The 20,107-nt window shown below is 42.4% G+C and overlaps 1 protein-coding gene across 1 annotated transcript in view; it reads left to right on the top strand.

Moving 5' to 3' along the window:
- Window positions 1–20,107, top strand: part of KIF19 (kinesin family member 19) — a 174,703-nt gene that overhangs the window by 151,459 nt on the left and 3,137 nt on the right. The window contains exons 14-23 of the mRNA XM_044675151.1: window positions 1,231–1,353; window positions 3,504–3,669; window positions 14,640–14,814; window positions 15,156–15,354; window positions 15,741–16,011; window positions 16,314–16,435; window positions 17,187–17,350; window positions 17,983–18,094; window positions 18,199–18,280; window positions 18,835–19,232. Coding sequence (XP_044531086.1) covers window positions 1,231–1,353; window positions 3,504–3,669; window positions 14,640–14,814; window positions 15,156–15,354; window positions 15,741–16,011; window positions 16,314–16,435; window positions 17,187–17,350; window positions 17,983–18,094; window positions 18,199–18,280; window positions 18,835–19,232 — 1,812 coding nt within the window. The remainder of the gene's footprint in view (window positions 1–1,230; window positions 1,354–3,503; window positions 3,670–14,639; window positions 14,815–15,155; window positions 15,355–15,740; window positions 16,012–16,313; window positions 16,436–17,186; window positions 17,351–17,982; window positions 18,095–18,198; window positions 18,281–18,834; window positions 19,233–20,107) is intronic.

The following is a 20,107-nucleotide window of genomic DNA, read 5'->3' as shown; positions in this document are numbered from 1 at the left end:
TTGCGGTACCTTTTAAAAGTTACAAGGAGAACAGCAAAGGGGCAGTATGACATAGGGTTCAGAGAGATAACCTCAGAGCCAGGAAGATCTGGGTTCAAGTCCCACCTCTCACCATCACTGGCTGTATGACCCAGGGCAAACTATTTGACCACTCAATGCTGTAGACCGGTGATTCCCAGAGTGGGCACCACCGCCCCCTGGTGGGTACTGCAGCAATCCAGGAGGGCAGTGATGGCCACAGGTACATTTATCTTTCCTAATAATTGCTATTAAAATTTAAATAAAAATTAATTTCCAGGGGGCTAAGTAATATTTTTTCTGAAAAGGGGGTAGTAGGCCAAAAAAGTTTGGGAACCACTGCTCTAGACAATTCACTAAGACTAAAGGTTGCAAAAAAGGTGCTACCCTACATTCTAAGAGGTGTTTTTTTTTTTATCAGAAATTCCTTATACCCCCCAAAAATCTCATGTCCATTTCCTATCCCTAAGGCCAATGGTATATCTTATAGCCCAGAAAAGATATTCACAAAATCATAGAATTCAGAACTGAAAGGGATGTTAGAGACTACCTGGTCCAAATTTCCCATTCTACAGGTAGGGAAACAAAGGTCCAAAGTGGAAGAGTTGTAAGGTGGTTGTTTTTTGTTTTTTTTACTTAACATTCGACTTTCTACAAAGGACACTCCTTTAGCCATTAAAAAATAAATTCTCATTTAAGAATTTGGACAAGAGGGGGCAGCTGACTAGCTCAGTGGATTGAGAATCAGGTCTGGAGACTGAAGGTCATGGATTCAAATTTGACCTCAGACACTTCCTAACTGTGTGACCCTGGGCAAGTCATTTAACCTCTTTCGCCTAGCCCTTACATCACCTTACATAGTATCGATTCTAAGGCACAAGGTAAGGGTTTAAAAATATATATATATATATATATATATGGACAAGAAGAGGGAGGAAGAAAGGAGGAAGGAGGTAATGGCCAGAGGAGTCAAAAGGTCAAAGAGTAGAGCTGATCTAGCAGCTGCTCCTATAGCAAAAGAGTTGATTTTAAAGCTTGGAAGAGAATTAAGCTTAATGTACGTATGAAGATGTGTGATTGGGAACGGTAGGGGTTGAGACTCCCACAGTGAAGAAACCAAGGCATAATCTGTGTTTGCTCACATCTGGCAAGATACAATAAGACGTAATGGTTGACCAACTAACCAGATCCTCTCCTTCACCCCCAATGTAGGATTCCCTTGGGGGCAACAGTAGGACAGTGATGATTGCCCACATCAGCCCTGCAAGCAGTGCGTTTGAGGAGTCCCGAAACACCCTCACTTATGCTGGCCGGGCCAAGAATATCAAGACCAGGGTGAGCTACGGCCACTTGACCATTACCAAGGGCATGTTCCTGGTTATTTGTCCTGCCCATTGACCTGCCTGGCCTCTCCTCTTCTTGCTGAACATCCCTAGCATCAGCCTCCTTCTCTTTAGCACCATCTCTAATCCCTGGACCTGATCTCATTCTCCTCCACTCCTTCGGCCAAACTCCACGGATGCCGCCCAGAAGTTAGTGATCGCTGCTTCCATCCACCACCGAAAGCCCTTGCCTTCCTCTTCCCCTTCTCACTCTTCCCCTCCCACAGACCCTTCCTCTTTCTCCTCCCTCTCATCTTTCCTTCCTTCAGCAGATATTTAAAGCGTATGGAGCTTGCTCTAGGGTGTCTCTTCTCTCTCCATCCTCTCCCTCCTGGTGATCTCATCTTGGAATCAAACATCATCTCTGGCCACATGATCGCTACTTCTATATTTCCAGCTCTCAGTCTTGCATCTCCAGCTCCCTATTTGACATCTCCACCTGGACGTCCTATCTGCATCTCAAACTCAATATAAACGGAACAGAATACATTCTCTTTCCCCCAAACCCAAACCCTTCTTCTTACTTTCCTAATTCTCATTATGGCATCACCATTCTTTTTTTTCCTTCATCCTTCTCTTCTATCTTAGAACTAATACTAAATATAAGTTCCAAACCAGAAGAGCGATAAGGGCTAGGCAATGGGGGTTAAGTGACTTGCCCAGGGTCATACAGCTAGGAAGTATCTGAGGCCAGATTTGAACCCAGGACCTTCCATTTCTAGGTTTGGCTCTCTATCTATTGAGCTACCCTTCTGCTCCTGGCACCATCATTCTTAAAGTGATTCAAGTTCACAACCTAGGAGGCATCCTTGATTCTTTACTTGCCTTCACACATATGCAGACATCCTTCACCAATATCCAAACAGTTGCCAAGTCTTGCTTGCTGACTTTACCTCCTTTAATCTTTCATGTTCTTCTCTTTCTGCCTAGTGGTATCACCGCTAATCTAGGTGTTTATCACCTCTCTCCTAGGCCATTAACAAAAGTTTTCTGATTTGCTGCCCCGTATCCATTCTCTCGTCTCTTTAATCAGTCGTCCACACAGCTGCCAACGTCATTCACAGTACTAAAGCACAGATGGGGCTGCTAGGGGGCATAGTGGATAGAGTGATGGCCTAAGCCAGGAAGACTCATCTTCCTGAGTTCAAATCCAACCTCAGACACCCATTATCTGTGTGACCCTGAGCAAGTCCTTTAACCTTGTTTGCCTTGGTTTCCTCATCTGTAGAATGAGCTGGGGCTAGAGAAGGGAATGGCAAATCACTCCATTTGTCAAGAAGATTCCTAAATGGGATCACAGAGAATTAGACATGAATGAACCACTGAAAAAATAAATTTGTGAGGACAGCTAGAGGCTGGATTGAGAGCCAGACCTAGAGAAGGGAGGTTATGGATTCAAATCTGACCTCAGACACTTCCTAGCTAGGTGATCCTGGGCAATTCAGTCCCTTAACCCCAATTGCCCAACCTTTACCACTAAGACAGAAGGTAAGGAGGATTTTTTTTAAGTATATAAGGCACAATCCTTGCCCTCAAGGAGGTTGAAGATCAATAGGGGAAATAACATGTGAAGTGCTTTGTAACATATAAATGGTAGCTACTATTATTAGTATTATTATTTTACAAATGAAGAAGTCACAGCTCAGAGACTTTAAATCACTTACTCAGGGTCATTCAGCACGTAAAGATCAGGGTCAGGATTTGAACATGGGTCTTCTGACGCCCAAGTCCAGTACTACAATCCCGGTGAAATTCAAGAGTCAATAGAAAGAATGCATTAGGGGGCAGCTAGATGGCTCAGTGGATAGAGAGCCAGGCTCAGGGACAGGAGATCCAAAGTTCAAATCTGACCTTAGACACTTCTAGCTTGTGCGACCCTGGGCAAGTCACTTAAGCCCCTATTGCCTAGATCTCACTGCTCTTCTATCTTGGAACCAATACCTTGTATTAAATTTAAGACAGAAGGTAAGGGTTTAAAAAAAAAAAAGAATGAATCAGCAGGGCTTGGTGACTGACTATGGAGGACAAAAAAGGAAAGAAAAAAAGATGATTCTGATCCTCTTGTCACCTCTTGACTCTTATTTCTCCTCCTGCCACACCCAGGTGAAACAGAACCTGTTAAATGTCTCATACCACATCGCTCAGTATACCAGCATCATCTCTGACCTGCGCAGTGAGATTCAACGCCTCAAGTGCAAGATCGAAGGGCAGAGTGGGCACAGCCAGAGCCGAGGGCCCCTGGAGCAGGGAGACATTCACCAGATCCAAGGTGAGTACCTAGAGAGATGACTGGTGATGTAGCTTTTTGGTTCCCTTTAATCACCTAGAGTCAAGGAAGACCTGAGTTTAAATCCAATCTCAGTCTGGGACCCTGAGCAAATCACTCAACCCTGTTTGCCTTAGTTTCCTCATCTGTAAGATGAGCTGGAGCAGGAAATGGCAAACCACTCCAGTATCTTTGCCAAGAAGGTCCTGAGTTTAAATCTGGCCTCAGACACTTCCTAGCTGTCTTACCCTGAGCAAATCACTTATCCCCCATTGCCTAGCCTTTACTTCTCTTCTGCCTTGGAACCAATATTTAGTATTGATTCTAAGATGGAGGGTAAGGATTAAAAAAAAAAAAGACAAAATGTCCCAACCCAATCTGATAGCCTAGTGAGATGTGGGGTGGGTTGAAGACTAGGAATAGCCATCAGCTGGGAATCAGACTATTTCAGTCTGACCCTGAAAGGGAGAGGGGGCGTGGAGAGACCAAAGGGAAAAATAATTTCACAGAATATCACAATTCAAAATTAATTTTCCACAAGAGCTAAGGCATGGCCCCTGCTCAGGTATTAAGAATCCTGAACTGTCAAAGGTAGAATGGAAGGAAGTTACAGATCATTTAGCTCAACCCCTTCATTTTATGGATCCTGAGTAGTTAAATGATTTACAACCTTAAGAGGTCACACTTGGATGAAGGCTAAGATATGCTGCGAATTGATGCCACAAAACTGGTAGGGTCAGCTTTAGATGATGGTGGAGGCAGAATTCCAAAGGAGTTTGAAAAGAGAGGAAGTGAGTCAACCTCTAATGAGATTTAATAAGGATCTCATCAATGCCCTCAGGCAGTGATGGTGAACCTTTTAGAGACCAAGTGTCCAAACTGCATCCTCATGTCACATGTGAGCTGCCCCCTTGCCCCAGTCAGGGGAGGGAGGAAGTGCTTCCATTGGGCTGCTGAGCAGAGGGACAGACAATGAGAGAAATACCCTCAGGTGTGATGGAGAGGGGGAAGGGAGCAGCACCCTCCAGCACCTGCCATAGGTTCACCAACAGGGGTGTAGAAAATCACCTGCATGTGGATGGGATGGGGCAATTCCTATGAAAAAAAGATGGGAATTTTTCAAAGTGTGGACTCCAAACTTAATATGAGTTAAAGTCTCCCAACTGCCTCTCCCAGGGAAAGCACCCATTGGGACAGGTTCCCAACCATCTAGGGGGTTGGAAAGGGACAAAGTGGGTGTTCTAAATATTAGGAGTAACAATAACAATGATAACATGGCAAAGCTTTTGCGCCTATTATCAAATGGGATAGTATGTGTAAATTGCTTTGTAAAGGATAACCACAAATCTTGCCTGGTCTTGGGCTATAGAAGCCCTGAGTTCAGGACAGGGACTCCCACATCTGTGGTCAAACCAAATCTGGAAAATGCTGCAGAGGGCATGTGTTCTAGAGAAAGGTAACCAGAATGGGAAGGGTGCCAAAGATCATGGCCCATGAGGATCATTAAAGTCAACCAGCCAAGTCAAAAGAATATATTGCACAACCAATATATGGCAGGCATTGGGCTAAGGGCTGAGAATAATAAAGAAAATTTCCACTCCCTTTTACACTTAAAATAAAAATTTTTTAAAAAGGAAACCACAACTATTTAGTCTGAAGAAGAGAAGGCTTAAAAGGAACATGACAGTTCCATTCAGCCATTGATGTGTTGCCTCATAGAAAAGGGATTAAATTTGAAATGATTGGCCCCAAAGGCAACAGTAAGGAGCAGTGGAATTAGAAATTGCATATAAGGGGACAGCTGGGAGAGCCAGGCCTAGAGACAGGAGGTCCTAGGTTCAAATCCGGCCTCAGACACTTCCCAGCTGTGTGACCCTGGGCAAGTCACTTGACCCCCATTGCCCACCCTTACCAATCTTCCACCTATAAGTCAATATACAGAAGTTAAGGGTTTAAAATTAAAAAAAAAAAGAAATTGCATATAAGAGGTATCCAGGTGGCTCAGTAGATAGAGAGCCAGGCCTAGAGGTGGGAGATCCTGGGTTCAAATCTGGCATCAAACACTTCCTAACTATATGACCCTGAGCAAATTACTTAATTAGCTCCCATTGCCTAGCCCTTACTCCACTTCTGCCTTGGAACCAATACACAATATTGATTCTAAGGTGGAAGGTAAAGGTTTAAAAAAAAAAAAGAATTGCAGAAATCCCAGATTTGGGCTTGATGATTGGCCAACAGAGAGAGGCTAGACCTGTGATTTCAGTGATGTAGAGAACTCCCTATGGGCAGCTCGGTGGCACAGAATCTATCAAGTGCTAGGGTCTGAAGTCAGGACCACTCATCTTCCCGAGTTCAAATCTGGCCTCCAACATTTACTAACAATGTGAATCTGGGCAAGTCATTTAACTTTGCCTCAGTTTCCTCATCTGTAAAATGAGTTGGAGGAAAAAAATACCCTAGTATCGTTTTAAAAAAATTATTTTAAACCCTTAACTTCTGTGTATTGACTTATAGGTGGAAGAGTGGTAAGGGTGGGCAATGGGGGTCAAGTGACTTGCCCAGGGTCACACAGCTGGGAAGTGCCTGAGATCAGATTTGAACCCAGGACCTTCTGTCTCCAGGCCTGACTCTCAATCCACTGAGCTACACAGCTGTCCCCCCCTAATATCTTTGCCAAGACTAAACAACAAAGCAATTTCCAGATGAGGAACCTCCCTCTACCAATGCAGGCCAACTAGAGAGTCACCTAGAGCACTGATTGGCTGAGCAATTTGCCCAGAATCTCTCAGCCAGCATGTGTCAAAGGTTTGACTTGAACTCTTCCTGGCATGGAGGCCTGACATCTCATGGTTGTCTCTCTCTTTTTTATTTTTTAAATATTTCTCCATGTTTACATGATTCATTTTCTTTTCCTCCCCTTGACTCTCTCTTCAGAGCTGGCAAAAGTCGAATCACTGGGTTCCCTATTATTGGAGGAGTTTCATAGGATAACCACTAGTTGGTACTGTTGATAAAGGGATCTCTGTTCTGGTACAAGTTGGACTAGAGGGCCTAGAGTCAAGAAGACCTGAATTCAAATTTGACTTTAGACTCTTACTAGTTATGTGACTTTGGGCAAGTCACTTAATCTCTACCTCGATTTCCTCATCTATAAAAAAAAAGATTATAATGCCACCTACCCCCTACGCTTATTGTGAGAATTAAATGAGATTATAATTCTAAAGTATTTAGCATGGTGCCTGACTCATAGTAAGCATGATATACAGATCCACTTTATTATTATTATTAGTAGTAGTAGTAGTAGTAGTAGTATGCCTCTGAGGTCTTTTCCCCCTCTGACCCATAACTGGTAACTGGTACCTAGGACAAAAACTTGAACTAGAGCTGGGGCTGAGAAATGATTGAATTGGGATTTGAACTTGTGACTTCTACCTTGAAGAAAGATCTAACTCTCTCATTTTACAGATAAGGAATCTAGAGACCAAAGAGAGGAGATGACTTGTCAAGATCATACAGAGCCAGGTAGCAAAGCCAATGTCCAAATCCCCATTCTCTGAGTCCTGACCCATTGATCTTTCTTTTATGTTATACTGCCTGGCATCATGAGGAAGGAGAAAGTAGACACTATATTTCAGAAATACACCATCCACAAACCACAGAGACACAAAGATATAATCAATTAGAGCTAATCAAAGATGCATATGGAACTTCTTGTTCAATCGTATCCAACTCTTCATGACCCCTATTGGAATTTTCTTAGCAAAAATCCTGGAGTGGTTTGCCATTTCCTTCTCCAGCTCACTTTACAAATGAGGAAACTGAGACAAACAGGGTTGGTTTAAGTTACTTGCCCAGGCTCACACAGCTATAAAATATCTGAGGCCAGATTTGAACTCATGAAGATGAGTCTTCTTGATTCCAAGCTTAATGTGCCACCTAGCTTGCCCTCCACATGAGACTACTGGAATATTACTGTAGAGATAGAGAAGCTGGAAACTGGAAGACTGTGGAAGTGGTATTAGTTAAGAAAGGCTTCTTGGGAGCACGTAGGTAGCTCGATGGATGGAGAACTGGAGATGGGAGGTCCTAGGTTCAAATCTGGCCTCAGATATTTCCTGTGTGACCCTGGGCAAGTCATTTTACCCCAATTGCCTAGCTTCAGGGGGCAGATGGGTGGCTCAGTGGATTGAGAGTCAGACCCAGAGACGGAAGGTCCTGGGTTCAAATATGACATCAGACACTTCCTAGCTGTGTGACCCTGGGCAAGTCACTTAACCCCCATTGCCTAGTCCTTAACACCCTTCTGCCAAGAACCAATACTCAGTATTGATTCTAAGATGGAAGGTAATGGTTTTTAAAAAATAAATAAATTAAATTAAAATAAACCAATTATTGTCTAGCTTCAGTGGAACCAATACTTGGTATTGATTCTAAGACAGAAGGTAAGGGTTATTTGGAGGAGGGGGGAGATGATTTTTTTAATGTATTATTATTTTTTAGAATATTTTTCTATGGTTACATGATTCATGTTCTTTCCCTCACCTCTTCTCTTCTCCATCCTGGAGCTGATAAGCAATTCCACTGGGTTATACATGTATTATTGCTCAAAACCAATTTCCATACTATTCATATTTGTAATAGAGTGATCTTTTAAAACCAAAACCCCAAAATATATACCCATAGAACCAAATCATATGTTTTCCTTCTGCATTTCTACTCCCATCATTCTCCCTCTGGATGTGGATAAGATTCTTTCTCATAAGCCCTTCAAGATTTTCCTGGATCATTGCATTGCTATTAATAGCAAAGTCCATTACATTGGATCCTCCCACAATGTTTCAGTTTCTGTGTACAATGTTCTCCTGGTTCTACTCATTTCTACTCCACATCAGTTCATGGAGGTCTTTCCATTTTGTATAGAAATCAAGCAGTTCATCATTCCTTATAGCACAATAGTATTCCATCACCGTCATATAACACAATTTGTTCAGCCATTTCCCAATTGATGGACACCCCCTCATGTTTTGCCACCACAAAAAGTGTGGCTCTTAATATTTTTGTACAAATATTTTTCATTATCTCTTTGGAGTACAAACCCAGTGGTGGTATAGCTAGCTCAAAGGGCATAATTCCAAATTGCCTTCCAGAATGATTGGATCAGTTCACAACTCCACCAAAAATGCAATAGTGTCCCAATTTTGCCACATCCCTTCCAATATTTATTATTTTCCTTGTCATATTGGCCAGTCTATTAGGTGATACCTCAGAACTGTTTTGATTTGCATTTCCCTAATCAGGAGGGATTTAGAACACTTTTTCCTGTGATTATTGATAGTTTTGATTTCTTCATCTGAAAGCTGCCTATTCATATCCTTTCACCATTTGTCAACTGGGGAATAGATTGAGTTTTTGTAAATTTGACTTAGTACCTTGTATATTTGGGAAATTAGATCTTTGTCAGAGAGTTTTGTTATAAAAATTGTTTCCCACTGTGTTGCTTCCTTTCTAATTTTGGTTGCATTGGTTTTGTTTGTACAAAAACTTTGAAATTTAATATCATCAAAATTATTCATTTTACATCTTAAATTATTCTCTATCTCTTGTTTGGTCTTAAATTCCTTCCTTTCCCATAAAACTGACAGGTATACTATTCTATGTTCTCCTAATTTATTTATGATTTCATTCTTTTTATTTAAGTCATTTATCCATTTTGAATTTATCTTGATATAGGATGTGAGATGCTGATCTAAACCTAATTTTTCCCATACTGTTTTCCAGTTTTCCCAGCAACTTTTGTCAAATAATGAGTTCTTGTCCTAAATGCTGGGATCTTTGGGTTTATCAAACACTAACTTACTGAGGTCATTTATCCCTGGTCTATTCACTGATCCACCCTTCTGCCTCTTAGCCAGTGCCAGATTGTTTTGATGTTCACTGCTTTATAGTACAATTTAAGATCTAGTACTGCTAGGCCTCCATCCTTCACATTTTTTCCCTTGATATTCTTGATCTTTTGTCCTTCCAGATGAACTTTGTTATAGTTTTTTCTAATTCTATAAAAAAAAGTTTCTTAGTAGTTTGATAGGTATGGCATTGAATAAGTTAATTAATTTAGGTAGGATTGTCATTTTTAGTTTATTAGCCCATCCTACCCATGAGAAATTAATATTTTCTCAATTATTTAGATCTAGTTTTAATTGTATGAAAAGTGTTTTGCATTTGTGCTCATGTAATCCTTGTGTTTGTCTTGGCAAATAGATTCTCAAATATTTTATATCATCTAGAGTGATTTTAAATGGAGTTTCTCTTTCTAACTCTTGCTGCTGAGTTTTGTTGGAAATATATAGAAATGCTGATGATTTTGGCAAGTTTATTTCGTATCCTGCAACTTTGCTAAAGTTATTATTTCCACTAGCTTTTTAGTTAATTTTCTAGAATTCTTTAAATATACCACTATATAATCCACAAAAAGTGATAGTTTAGTTTCCTCATTGCCTACTTTAATCCCTTCTTTCTTTTTCTTCTCTAATTGCTACTACTTGTGTTTCTAGTACAATATTAAATAATAGAGGTGGTAATGGACATCCTTGCTTGACTCCTGATCTTATTGGGAAAGCTTCTAACTTGTCCCCATTGCAGATTATATTTGCTGATGGTTTTAAATAAATACTGTTTTATTAGTTTGAGGAAAGGCCCATCTATTCTTATACTTTCTAGTGTTTTCAATAGGAATGGGTATTATATTTTGTCAAAGACTTTTTCTGCCTCTATTGAGATAATCATGTGATTTCTGTTGGTTTTGGTAATTGATATGGTCAATTATGCTGTTAGCTTTCCTAATATTAAACAAGTCTTGCATTCCTGGTATAAATCTCACTTGGTCATAGTGAATAATCCTTGTGATAACTTGCTGCAGTCTCTTTGTTAGTATTGTATTTAAGATTTTTGCATCTATGTTCATTAAAGAGATTGTTCTGTAGTTTTATTTCTCCATTTTTAGTCTTCCTGGCTTGGGGATCAATACCATATTTGTGTCATCAGAATAATTTGGTAAGATTCCTTCTTTGCTGATTTTGTCAAATAGTTTGTATAGTATCGGGATTAGTTATTCTTTAAATGTTTGATAAGAATTCACTTGTGAATCCATGTAGCCCTGGAGATTTTTTCTTAGGGAGTTCCTTGATGATGAGTTCAATTTCTTTTTTTCTGAGATGGGATTATTTAAGTATTCTATTTCCTCTTTTTTTAATCTAGGCAATTTATATTTTTGTAAATATTCATCCATTTCACCTAGATTCTCACACTGTCCTGTAATTGGGCAAAATAGCATTAATAATTTCCTTAATTTCCTCTCATCAGAGCTGAGATCACACTTTTCATCTTTGACACTGTTAATTCGATTCTCTTTCTTTTTTTGATTAACCAGTATTTAATTTATTTTATTTGTTTTTTCAAAGTACCTAGTCTTATTTATTAGTTCAATAGTTCTTTTAATTTCAATTTTATTAATTTCTCCTTTGATTTTTTTAGGATTTCCAATTTAGTTTTTAATCTGGGGATTTTTGATTTGTTCTCTTTCTAGCTTTTTAAGTTGCATGCCCAGTTCATTGATCTATTTTGTTGATACAGGCATTCAGGGATATAAATTTTCCCCTGAGTGCTGCTTTGGCTTTATCTATAGATTTTGATATGTTGTCTCCTCATTGTCATTCTCTTTGATGAAATCAGCAATTTTTTCTATGATTTGTTTTTTGACCCACCAGTTTTGAAGAATTAGATTCCAATTAATTTTAAATTTGCCTCTCCGTGAGCCCTTATGATTTTTATCACATTATGATCTGAAAAAATTGCATTATTATTTCTGCTTTACTACATTTGTTTATGATGTTTTTATGCCCCAGTACATGGTCAATCCTTGTATATGTACCATGTGCTGCTGAAAAGAAGATATATTCCTTTTTATACATATTCAGTTTTCTTCAGGTATTTATTAACTCTGATTTTTCTAACATTTCATTCATTTCTCTTACTTCTTACTTATTTTTTGGTTTGATTTATCTAGCTCTGATAGGGGAAGGTTGAGGCTCCCCACCAGTATAATTTTACTGTCTGTTTTTTCCTTAAGCTCCTTTAGTTTCTCCTTTTAAAATCTGGATGCTATACCATTTGGCACATGCATGCTGAGTATTGATATTTCTTCATTATTTATACTGCCTTTTATCAAGATGTAATTACCTTCCTTATCTCTTTTTTTTTTATTTTTTTTTTAAACCCTTGTACTTCGGTGTATTGTCTCATAGGTGGAAGATTGGTAAGGGTGGGCAATGGGGGTCAAGTGACTTGCCCAGGGTCACACAGCTGGGAAGTGGCTGAGGCTGGGTTTGAACCTAGGACCTCCTGTCTCTAGGCCTGACTCTCACTCCACTGAGCTACCCAGCTGCCCCTCCTTATCTCTTTTAATCAAATCTATTTTTACTTTAGTTTTGTGTGAGATCATGGTTGCTACTCCTGCCTTCTTTGTCTCACCAGCCTCTTACCATTCCCCTATGTGTGTTTACTTGCCTCAAGTGTGTTTCTAGCAGACAGCATATGGTAGGATTCTGGTTTTTAATCCATTCTGCTATCTGCTTTCATTTTATGGGTGAGTTCATCCCATTCACATTCAGTTATGATTACCATCTGTGTATTCCCCACCATTTTGACTTACTCCTTTAATCCTAACCTTTCTCCTTTCACTCTTACCATCCTCTCCAGTGTTTTGCTTTTTGTCAGTCTCCCCCTCCCCTTCCCTTATATTACTCCCCTTTCCACCACCTTCCTTCTTATTCCCCTCTTACTATAGGGCCTTTTGAATTACCCCAATCTCTCCCGCTCTTGTATTACTCACCTCCCAACCACCCCATTTCTTAATACCTTTCTACTTCTCTGTAGGGCAAGAGACCCAAAGGATCTGACTGTTTTTCCCTTTCTGCGCCAATTCCAATGAGAGTAAGGTTTAAGCATTACCTGTTGCCAATCTCTTTCTCCTTTCCATCATATTGATCTTCTCCCCTCCCCTCTCCCTGCATCCTCTGTTCCCCTGCATGCTTTTTTATGTGATATATTTCACCTCTTTTCCCATTCCTCTTAGTATTATCCTCTTTTTCACCCCTAGCTTTTTATATTTTTTGACGTATCATCATAAACAGCTTACTACCACACCCTCTGTGTATACTTCTAGCTACTATGATAAAGATAACAGGTTTTAAAAGTCATAGATATTATCTTTTCTTTCCATATAGGAACACATTCCATTTGACCTTATTGAAAACCTCAAATTTTTTCTCTGTCTTATTTACCTTTTTTAAACTTATCTTGAATTCTGTATTTGGGTATCAGATTTTCTGTTTAAGTCTGATCTTTTTCTCAGGAATGGTTGTAAATCTTCTATTTTATTAAATGATCATACTTTACTCTGAAAGAAATATAGTCAGTTTTGCTGGGTAGTTGATTTTTGGTTGTAGACCCAGTTCCCTTGCCTTCTGTAATATCATATTCTGCGCTTTCTGGTCCTTCAGTGTGGATGCTGCCAGATCATGTGAAATCTTGACTGGGGCTCTATGATATCTGAATTGTTTCTTTCTAGCAATTTCTTGACCTGGAAGTTCTTGAACTTGTTTATAACAATGTCATTTGGAGATTTAATGCAGGAGGTGATCTATGGAATCTTTCAATCTCTATTTTACACTCTTGTTCAAGAATATCAGGACAGTTTTCTTGAATAATTTCCTGTAGCATAATGTGTAGGCTTTTTTTTTTTGGTCATGACTTTCAGGTAGTCCAATAATTCTTTTTTTTTTTTTAAACTGTTACCTTCCATCTTGGAGTCAATACTGTGTATTGGCTCCAAGGCAGAAGAGTGGTAAGGGTAGGCAATGGGAGTCAAGTGACTTGCCCAGGGTCACACAGCTGGGAAGTGTCTGAGGCCGTATTTGAACCTAGGATCTCCCGTCTCTAGGCCTGGCTCTCAATCCACTGAGCTACCCAGCTGCCCCCTTATTTGATTTTTAAATTCCTTTTTGAACCCTTCCAGAGACTGTGTCCAATTCCCTGGATTTTTAGAGGTTCCTTGGATCCCATCCTCTTCCATTGGTTCAATTTTTTGGTACTTACCTCCAAAGAAGCTTTCAATTGTAACTTTCTTTTCTTTCTCTTGTTTAATCATTTTATTTACTTTTTTGTTTATTTTTCCTGCCCTTTGGACTATAAACTTGCCCCTCTGTTATTTTACTGAACCAGAGTGTTTGAGCTGTTATGTCCTGTGGCTGAATCTTTTCTTTTCTCAATCTTCTGCTGGTATACTGGATTCAACTGGTTGAGCTAACATGCTGTGCTAGCCTGCCCTGGGGCAAATTCTTCATAGTAACCAGAGGGACTGAGGGTACCCCACCCAATGCCCTCTTTCCCCCAAGTTCTTCCCTGCCAGCCATTGTCAGAGCCCTGGACCTCCCTTGGTACATCAGAGGTGTTTCCTTGGGGTTGCGACCTCTGTCCTGGGCTCACACAGACAGCCCAGTCTTATCTCAGGTTTTAGCACATTCAAGCCAGCCTGTCTCTCCCTTATCCCATGAAAATAGACTCTCTGTGCCTACCTTTCAAGTTGTACTCAGCAGGAGAGTCCCACTACTTTTTGTTTTTGATTTTGGATTTCTGTTTTCTTTGAAGTACATTTTAAAGATTTGTATGGAAGGATTATCAGAGAGATCTTAGCTTTTGGTACTCCTAAACTGACATCTTGATTCTGCCTCAAGGAATCTTGTTTTTGTTTTTAAAGAAAAAAAAATAAAAGCTTCTTGGAGGTGTGACTTATGAAGCAGATTGGAAAGGGGTTGTAGCTTAAAAAGAGAAGAGGAGACTCCAGGTGTGTAATGAGAGAGAGGAGCTCTTTTGGGGCACTGCTGATTCCCATTCCTTCTTCCTTGACTTTGGGGCAGCTGAGGTCCAGCTCCATAGCTCCCAGTTTGAGCAGCTGGAGATGGGGCAGCTGCGGGGGCAGCTCCTCAGTGCCTTTCAGGACCAGATGGATGTCCGAAGGCTCCTGCTGGCATTGGAAAACCACTCCATGGAGATTCAAATCGATACTTCCCGACATCTTCTCACTATTGCTGAGTAAGCAGCTACCCAGTTCCTAACCAGAATGGTGCCAATAGGGTATTCTAGCTCATGTTACACCTCACTGACCTTTGTCCCTCCTGATTCTCAACACCCTTCCCCACACCCTACCCCTCAGAATGACTCTCCATATCTCTAGTGGGCCAACTGTGCTATCTCCATCTATCCATGTTCTCATAGCCTGTATCTCCTGGGAAGGTGTGGTCCAGGGGCTATGTCCATCTATCCATGCTCTCATAGCCTGTATCTCCTAGGAAGGGGTAATCTGGGGGCTATGTCCATCTGTCCATGCTCTCATAGCCTGTATCTCCCTTTGGGGGGTGGGGGACCTGTCCCAGCTGGGAGCAGGAGAAATCTCGCCGCACTCTCAAGTGGCAGGAGGAACAACGGAAGGAATCATATAGTAAGGATGACAGTGAGAAGGATTCAGACACGGGTGATGACCAGCCAGACATCCTGGAGCCTCCAGAGGTGACTTCTGCACGAGAAAGTATTGCTACCCTGGTTGGAGAGCAGAAGAAACTCCGAAAGCAGAAGGTGGTCAGAGACCTGGGGGAATGAGGGAGGAAGTCTAAGGGCAGTTCCTCTGGGGCCCAGCCAAAAGAGATCAGTTCTAGGCCTTACTCTGTGATATGGGCAGCATTGTCCCCAGAGTTTATCTATAGGATGGTCCCTGGTGGAGCTTCAATGTTACTGGCCTAAAGAATGTATGGCCTGGGGTGGTCCTTGAGAGGCCAGTCCTGTTCCTAACCCTAAAATCCCAATACAGCCTTTGTTTCACCTGAAATGGGGAGCAATAGTATAGCGGAATGGATGCCCAAAGAGTTTGCTTAAGGATAAAAAGAGAAGGATGGGTACCTTTGGGAGAGTTGTCCCCTTTTTTGACTCCACCTTCCCCCCACCCCTGGCCCTTGGTCCCTTAGGTAGAACTGGAACAACGTTGTCGGGATCTGAGAACCCAGGGTCGGAGACTAGAAGAGATGCTACCACGGCACATTGGTTCTCAGGAGCAGAGGGAAATCCTGAGCTTACTGTGCCGAGTCCATGAGCTAGAGATGGAGAATACTGAGATGCAGTCCCATGCTCTGCTCCGAGATGGTGCACTCTACCACCGTCGGGAGGCCATGCGTCGCCTGGAACAACACCGAAGCCTCTGTGATGAGATCATCCAGGGCCAGCGGCAGATTATAGATGGTATGATCCTTAACCGATATTACAGGCTACTTACACATCTCCTTTCCCCCAACTCCAAATCCTGAAGCCACAAGCACTCCCTGGATCCCTGGTTCTCAGGCTCCCTCCCCATATCACAGCCACTAGCTCTTGACCCTATTCTCTCAAGCCTCCCTCCATTCTGATGGTTCTAGTTCTTGAATCCACGGTCCAGGATTGAAGCAGTATTTCTAGGGTGGCTAAACCTCTTCCTATACTTTCTCCCTGAGAACCAAGGGGTGGAGGCTGGATTTTGAGGTGCTAAGAGAACCCTTCCCTGGCAGATTACCACCTGTCTGTCCCTCACCACCTGGAGCAGCTCTATGGGCTCTACCAGCGGGAACTGGAAGAGGGAAATTTGGATCGAATTACTATTATGGACCGGGCAGCCTCCAGGGCCCTGCAGGTAAGTGAGAGCATCTTGGGGTAGGGGAAAGAATGTTTTGGGTAACCAGTCAGGTGCCCTGAGGGGATATGAGGAGATGGGCTATTTGACACCTTAAGGAACAAATTATAGGTCACCTAAAAGAAGATCCAGCTAACTATAGCCCAAATATCCTTTCAAATAGGTTTCCCATCCCCCCTCCTTCATTTGGTACCCAGAGCTAGGGAACCTTTTCCATCCTCTGGTCAATCACCCCAGAATCAGAGATGAGGGGAGTTGTTTTAAGCTGTCTTCAGTTGAGATGCAAGGTGCAAGGTCAGTGCCTGACCAACAGGTCAGGGGTCAGGTCACCAGGCAGAGTGCCCAATAGCTCAGCTCACTTCAGGGATCTCCCCACTCCCCCACCCCAGCAAAGTACACATTGAGACAGGAGGGATGAGTAGTAGAACATGTGCTTATCATCCTGCAGTAATATAACAACAATAACATATATGTAACATTTTACAGTTTGGCAAATACATTACTAAGTGAGTTAATATGTGTGATGTACTTTATGTACTCTAAAGTGCTATGTAATTGCAAGCTATCATCATCATTATCATCATCATCATCATTATTATTATAGGACCCTGGGCATGTGCCCCATTACTCTAGGAAGAGACCACTCAAAAGAAAACTTGGCATGCATATTTTTAAAGCTGCTAGTCAACTCCTACTACATCTTTCCCTGAGCCAGATCCCCTCATTTTGTGTCTCTCCCCTAACCACCCAGGAGAGTTCATTGCCCAGAATTCCCCCAGGCCCTGGAGAGAACACCCTGGCCCTGGATTCAGACCAGGAGAGTGTGAAGACTCTGGGCTCTGAACCCCAGCTGGTGCCTCAGAAGGAATGGCGAAAGAACACACTCCCACCTCTCAGTGTGGGAGACCTGGAAAGGTGAGGTTGGAGATTCCAGCCCTGAGGAGTCTGTACCCAAAACCCATGGGACTTCTGGCCCTGATGTGGCCAACACTAGGTGGCCCTTACCCATCTCCAGTCTTATAAGAGCAGAGATTCTCAACCTGGGGTTCATGGACCCCTAAGGAGTGTGTGGATAAATCCAAGGGAAACTGAATTTGAATGAATTAGGGTTCAGGGGAGGCCTTGGATTGACTTGCACTGAAGGGCAGAAAAAGCATGGGATGGGGAGGTGAACCTTCCTGAATTTTATCCTCAGTTGGCTTTCCAACCTCTCCCCTGATAGGTGTTCAGTATTCCTTGACCTTGGGGCACTAAGGGATGAGAACCTATGGCTTTCTTCTTTCTTTAAAACCCTTACTTTCTATGTTAGTTAACAACTCTAAGACAGAAGGGCTAAGCAAAGGGGGTTAAGTGACTTGCCCAGGGTCACACAGTTAAGAAGTGTCTGAAGTCAGATTTTAACCCAAGTCCTCCTGATTCCAAGTCTGGTGCTCTATCCACTGAGTCATCCAGGTGCCCTTTTCTCCCCCTCTCCACCTCCCCAAAACTCTTTTCTGAATGTGGGCAGGGATAACTCATATCTGCATCTTCACTTCTCCTAACCACAGTGAAGTTAACAAGGTGTTTAAGCCCAGTCCTCATCCCCGAGCCTGGCAAATGAAGAGCTCAGCTGTGTTAACACCACCACCCATCCAGATCAATGGCATGGTTACCCAGGAGGTGAGTCCCAAAGCACTTACAGCTTGGCATCAAAATGAGGACTTAGAGTCAGGGGTACTTGAAAAGTTCTCTTGATTCCTTCTTTTCCTCCTCCTTACCTATAGGACCCACCCCAGGACAGCAGTCGCATCAACTCCTCCCCAGACAGTAGTGAGAACATCCCAGAGATCCCTGTGTCTCACAAAGGTAACTACCAATCCAGATCACTCAGTTTGCCTTGGATTCTTTGGGCTCTTTTCTCCCATCAAGTTCACAGCCCTTACCTAGCTCTAGTCTCATCAGAGCAGAGAACTTTAAGCTGGAGTCCATAGACCCTAAGAAGTTTGTGGATAGATCCCAGGAAAATGGAATTTGTTTTCTTAATATTTTTAACAACTACGTTTCAATATAGCCTCTTCTGCAACCCATGAATTTTATTTTGTGCCTTGAAAAACATTACGAGAAGGGATCCATGAGCTTCACCAGTCTACTAAAGGGGTACATGGGACAAAAAAGGAACCTCGCTCTAGAGAAATCGCAGGTGGGAGAGTTGTCCACATTATTGTCCACATTCTACAAATGGTAATACTGAGGCCAGAGAGGCTCCTGAGAATTTGATTTTGAGCAATTTGGGTTGGAAACAAGAATTTAAAATAGATAGTTCCTGACTCACAGTCTCCTTCTCCACTGAGTTAATCAAATATGGGCTTGAGGTTTGATTTTTGGGTTCTTCCCCTTCCTCTGTCCCTCCTCCCCTGTAGAAAGGAAGGAGATCCTGTCCAGTACCAAGAACATTGTTGTGAAAGCAGCCAGGCGGAGGTCACGGGCACTGGGCCCAGAAAGGCACCAACTGCTGGCGCCAATGACTGAGCAGAGCAGTCTGTCCCTGCACTCCTTGAGTGAGGCAGATGACGGTCCCCCGCCGCCACTACCTGCCTGCAAGCGCCCTCCAAGCCCCATGCTACAGCACACTGTCAGTGAAGACAACCTGTCCAGCAGCACTGGGGAGACCCCATCGCGGGTGGCCAGGCGCCATGGAGATACCCCAGGGCTCTGGCTCCGGGGCCAGAAGAAGAGCCTGGCTAAGAAACGAGAGGATTCACTAGAGGTGAAGAAGAGGAAGAGAAGGTCCAGGTCCTTTGAGGTCACAGGACAGGGGGTAAGACAAGAGGGGCCCTGCAGACAGACCCCTGCTGACCAATCTGGAGAAAACTCAAACAGCCCAGCTTCCCCCTCTCCAACAAGCCTGACTCCATGCTCTACAACCCTTTTTAGGACACCCAACCTGGAGGTGACGGATAATAGGGTTCTTTTGAGTTAAATCTCACCCCACCCAAAGGCAAATGCTCAGCTTCCTGGAATGAGGAGTCAGGTGTTGGGATCCTTTGTAGTTTCCTAGGGGAAAAAATCCTGAACTCCTAAGAAGGGTGTCCAAATTGGAGGACACTGACTGTACTCCCTCATTAAGCAGGAACAATTGAGTTTAGCACCTAAATAGCAAGAATAATTTAGGGAGGTGGAAGAGGTAGGAGGGAGAAAGAGAACATGGATTGCAAAATGTTAGAAAACAAATATTAAAATTGCACTGGTCTCAGACACTTTCCAGCTGTGTGACCCTGGGCAAGTCACTTGACCCCTATTGCCTACCCTTACCATTCTTTTGCCTTGGAGCCACTACACAGTATTGACTCCAAGATGGAAGGTAAGGGTTAAATTTTTTTTTAAATTGCATTGGGGCAACTTGGTGGCCAAGCCTGGGGAGAAAAGGCTTCAGACGATTTCTGGCTGTATGAGTCAGGGCAAATCATGTAACCCCCATTGCTTAGCCCTAATTGCTCTTCTGCCTTGGAACCAATATACAGTATTGATTCTAAGATGGAAGGTAAGGGTTTGTTTTAAAAAATTGTATCAACATGTAATCTGGAAAAAATAATAAAAGAAAGGAGGGAGGGAGGAAGGGAGGGAAGAAAGAAGGAAGGAAGGAAGGAAGGAAGGAAGGAAGGAAGGAAGGAAGGAAGGAAGGAAGGAAGGAAG

This window comes from Gracilinanus agilis, chromosome 4 (assembly GCF_016433145.1).
Source record: "Gracilinanus agilis isolate LMUSP501 chromosome 4, AgileGrace, whole genome shotgun sequence".
Classification (NCBI taxonomy): domain Eukaryota; kingdom Metazoa; phylum Chordata; class Mammalia; order Didelphimorphia; family Didelphidae; genus Gracilinanus; species Gracilinanus agilis.
Note: the sequence above shows the minus strand (reverse complement) of the source record. Positions and strands in the feature narration are given on the sequence as shown.